At 40.6% G+C, this 4,078-nt stretch overlaps 1 protein-coding gene across 1 annotated transcript; it reads left to right on the forward strand.

The window, feature by feature from the left end:
• The first annotated feature begins 916 nt into the window (after positions 1-916).
• Positions 917-3,330, forward strand: LOC134219607 (hexamerin-1.1-like). Its single transcript, XM_062698393.1, has 3 exons — positions 917-1,057; positions 1,122-1,249; positions 1,309-3,330. Exons 1-3 carry the CDS (start codon positions 961-963, stop codon positions 3,160-3,162), a joined length of 2,079 nt encoding a protein of 692 aa, XP_062554377.1. The 5' UTR covers positions 917-960; the 3' UTR covers positions 3,163-3,330.
• Positions 3,331-4,078: the final 748 nt, after the last annotated feature.

Consider the following 4,078-nt stretch of genomic DNA (forward strand, 5'->3'; position numbering starts at 1 on the left):
TTCCGACAGGTAGGACATCCCAGTACTACACCCATTTTTTTAATTGTGGTCGATTCCAAAAGATTGCTAGAAACCGGATGAGTAGCATAATTTAGTAGTTGAACACAAATCAATATTTAAAAAATCACAAAGTTTCAACAACGCCCTTCTGAGATAAAGCGAATGGGTTCATAAAATAATTGTTGTCACAAAAATTATAGAACACGAACTAAAATTTGGCATTAATAAACCACACATAATATGCTAATCATTAAATCGCAAAAATGATATATAGGATCAGGCTTGGGTTTGATGCCAAATATAAAAAAAAAATCATAGCTTGTAATGATTTTTTTAAAATATTTGTCTTGAATTCATTAATACACTGTTGAAAACTCTTTAATTTATTGATACACTGTTGAAAACTCGGTGAAAATACCGAATACTGTAAATTATCAGAATATGAACTTTTAATATAACAAATTTAATGAATGTGTCACTGAAAGTGAACTAGGTACTCGATTGATCGAATTCGCAGCATTGACTGATTTGTCCCATCGAACTGCATCCAAGAAAAACATAAGTTATTATGATTCGCTAAAATACAAAAGCCAAAAGTCTACCATTTCAAGATTATGAAATAAATTCCACCGATCGGTAAACAAATGCATCCGAAAAAACAAATCCGCAAACCGGACACACCATTTGTTGCTAACCGTACTGCCGGTATTCGATAATGCATTAATCAATAAGTCAATGGCAAACTGCAGTCAAATAAACACGTGATTGGTACATTCGCATGGTTATCAAAAGAATATGTTCTACCGCGCAAGAACGAAGAAAACCATTCCAGGTGCTCATCTATCGCAACTGAATTAAGACAATAATTGATAATGGCCACATTTGGATGCGCTATAAAAGCCACTGGCCGGCCAAACGACAGAGCATGCTCGCAGTTGAGCCCGAACAGGAGAGATCAAGATGAGACTGACGGTTGCAGCGGTTGCACTGTGTCTGGTCGCACTGGCCAGCGCAGCTTACGTTCCCGTGGAAAAATCGGTTACCGGATTCAAATATGGTAAGTTAGTGTCTTAGGATGAAAATTAAAACCGTTTTGCTCTAAATTGCCCTTTTGCTCACAGCCGACAAGGAATTCCTGGTAAAACAGAAATTCTTCTTCGAGGTGTTCCGTAACATCCATCTACCTCTCACGTTCGAGGAATATCTGCCCTACACCAAGACATGGGTTGTCGACGAATCCAAATATACGGTGAGTTATCATAATAACTTTTAATATACTTGTAATCCTAATTTCATTTCATTTCTCAGAACTACACGGAAGTTGTCGAATTCTTCAACTATTACAAGCTTGGATACCTGCCAAAGGGAGAGTTGTTTACCATCTACAACAAAGAATATATGGAGCAGACCTACCTCCTGTTCAACTTCTTCTACAACTCTGCCGATTGGGAAACCTTCTACAAAAACGTTGTATGGGCCCGTGAAAACATTAACGAGGGTATGTTCATCTATGCTGTGACTTTGGCCACTTTGCACCTTCCAGAGCTCAAAGGTATTGTGCTGCCAGCAATCTACGAAATCTATCCATACTATTTCTTCAACACCGACATGATTCATTCGGCACTCTACAAGACACTGTACGAGCCTAAATTTGGATTTGCAAGCAACGGTAAATTCAACGTGGTCTATTCCAACTACACCGCTGTCTACCCGCTGGACTATTACGGTGAAGACAAGCTGAGCTACTTCACGGAAGACTATGGCCTCAACTCGTACTACTACTACTTCATGATGGACTATCCCTTCTTCCTGGGAGAAAACAAATTCAACCTGATCAAGGACCGTCGTGGAGAGTTGTATTTGTACATGTACCAACAACTCATTGCTCGTTACTATTTGGAACGTCAAGCCAACTTTATGGGACCGATCGAAGAGTTCAGCTGGGATCAGCCAATCACAACCGGATATACTCCCAAAATCAGTTACTGGAATGGAGTGCCGTTCTACGGACGCAACGATTACTATTCACTGCCTAAGGATCAGTACTACAAAATCGATCAGCTTAAGGATTACGAAGCAAGAATCAGACAAGTGATTGACCAGGGTTACATGTACATGGAAGATGGAACCAAAGTTGACTTGCGCAATCCAAAATCCATTGACTACCTTGGAAACCTGATCAATGCCAACCCGGATAGCATTGACAATGAATACTATAAGTACATTGAATTCTACGCCCGCCTTTTGTACAGTGGATCTGACTACTACAATACTGGATCAACCGTGTGGCCAAGTGTACTGATGCAGTTTGAAACCTCAATGCGTGACCCGCTCTTCTACCAGCTCTACAACAAGATTCTCAGCTACTACTGGCAATTCAAGAGCTACTTGCCGTACTACACCATCCAGGAGTTGAACTACAAGGGACTGGAAATCAAGAATGTCGTGTTCGACAAGTTGGTGACCTATTTCGAGTACTACGATGCCGAAATCAGCAACGCTATTCCGAAGGTTGTTACTACCAACAACGTTTTCGATTACTCGGTTTATGCTCGTCAGCAACGCATCAATCACAAACCATTCACCTACACCATGGATGTGTACTCCGAAGTTGCCGGTCAGGGTGTCGTACGTACATACATTGGGCCGAAAATCTACGACGTTCAACAGCTACAATACTATAAGAAATATTTCGTTGAGGTGGACCAGTACGTGTATGACTTTGTCGTTGGCCAGAATAGTATTGTACGCAACTCTCGCGATTACTACTGGAGTGTCCGCGATCGTACCAGCTACAGCGATTTGTACAAGAAGATCATGACGGCCTACAACGGTGGCGAGAAGTTCGTGCTGGATATGTCCGAGGCTCATTGCGGATTCCCCGATCGGCTCCTGCTGCCAAAGGGTCTGCCAAGTGGATTCGAGCTGACCTTCTACTTCATCATCACCCCGTACTACGCGCCCAAGGTGAAGCAGTTCTCCACCTATGACAGTGTGTACAGCTGCGGAGTGGGATCAGGCTCCAAGTACGTGGACGACTTGCCGTTCGGATTCCCTCTCGATCGCGAGATCAACTACAGCTACTTCTTCACCAAGAACATGTACTTCAAGGATGTGCTGGTCTATCACTTTGATGATGTGAAGCTGAACCAGTCGTATTAAGGTGAAAACTACTGGATGGAATGGAACTATTTTTTGCCGCTATTACCAATGGACCAAAGAGATCAGAATAGGATGAATCGAGCTTAGTTTTAGGTTTTTGTTTCTATGTTTTTGTTGTAAGAAGGATTTCAATATCGAATAAAACTGTATCGATTTCACAGCAACTTATCCCAATGAACTTTATTGTGCGATGAATGCACACCTTATTTAATCCTGATACGCCAGGAGAAAAAAAAATACCTACCCAAAGAATAATAAGTGAGAAATGCAGAAAAATAGATTACAGAATAAAAGAAAAATAAATTACAGCATAAAGTTGCTGAAATTTAGTATCCAGTACAAGCATAGACCATCGTTCATCGTTGACCATGTTGCCGATGGGTATTTAAACAAAAAATCACCTATTTCGCCTGGCCTGTAGTGATTATCTTGAATTATTTACAAATTTCGTTGAAAAAAGGCAATAATTTACTACAACTATTTGAATATCATTTGAACATAAATGGCCAGGCGAAATAGATGATTTTTTTAAATACCCATCGGCAACAGATGACCAGCAGTGAATACATATGGAAGTTGTAATAGGATACAGTACAGTTTCCGTGTGTGCATTGTCGTGTAGGTGATCCAAACAACCCACGGGCGGGTGGATAATCCGAACGTAAACATGAAACGATGAGAATGCTGCCTACCGAGCCTTGCTACAAGTGACAGTGAAACAAAGATGCCTGTTCCTGGTATTGGTAAGATTTGGAACAAATTATCACTGGCGGAGATAAGCTAGGGCACGATGGGACACGTGACTCACCAAATCGAATATTTTCCTTGAAATTAATTTATATACGCCAATACGAATTTCTTAGAGTTGTTTCTGAAAAAGTTTTTGGATAAATTTTTTAATTTCTTTGGAATTTCT

Source organism: Armigeres subalbatus, chromosome 3, assembly GCF_024139115.2.
Source record: "Armigeres subalbatus isolate Guangzhou_Male chromosome 3, GZ_Asu_2, whole genome shotgun sequence".
NCBI classification, from domain to species: domain Eukaryota; kingdom Metazoa; phylum Arthropoda; class Insecta; order Diptera; family Culicidae; genus Armigeres; species Armigeres subalbatus.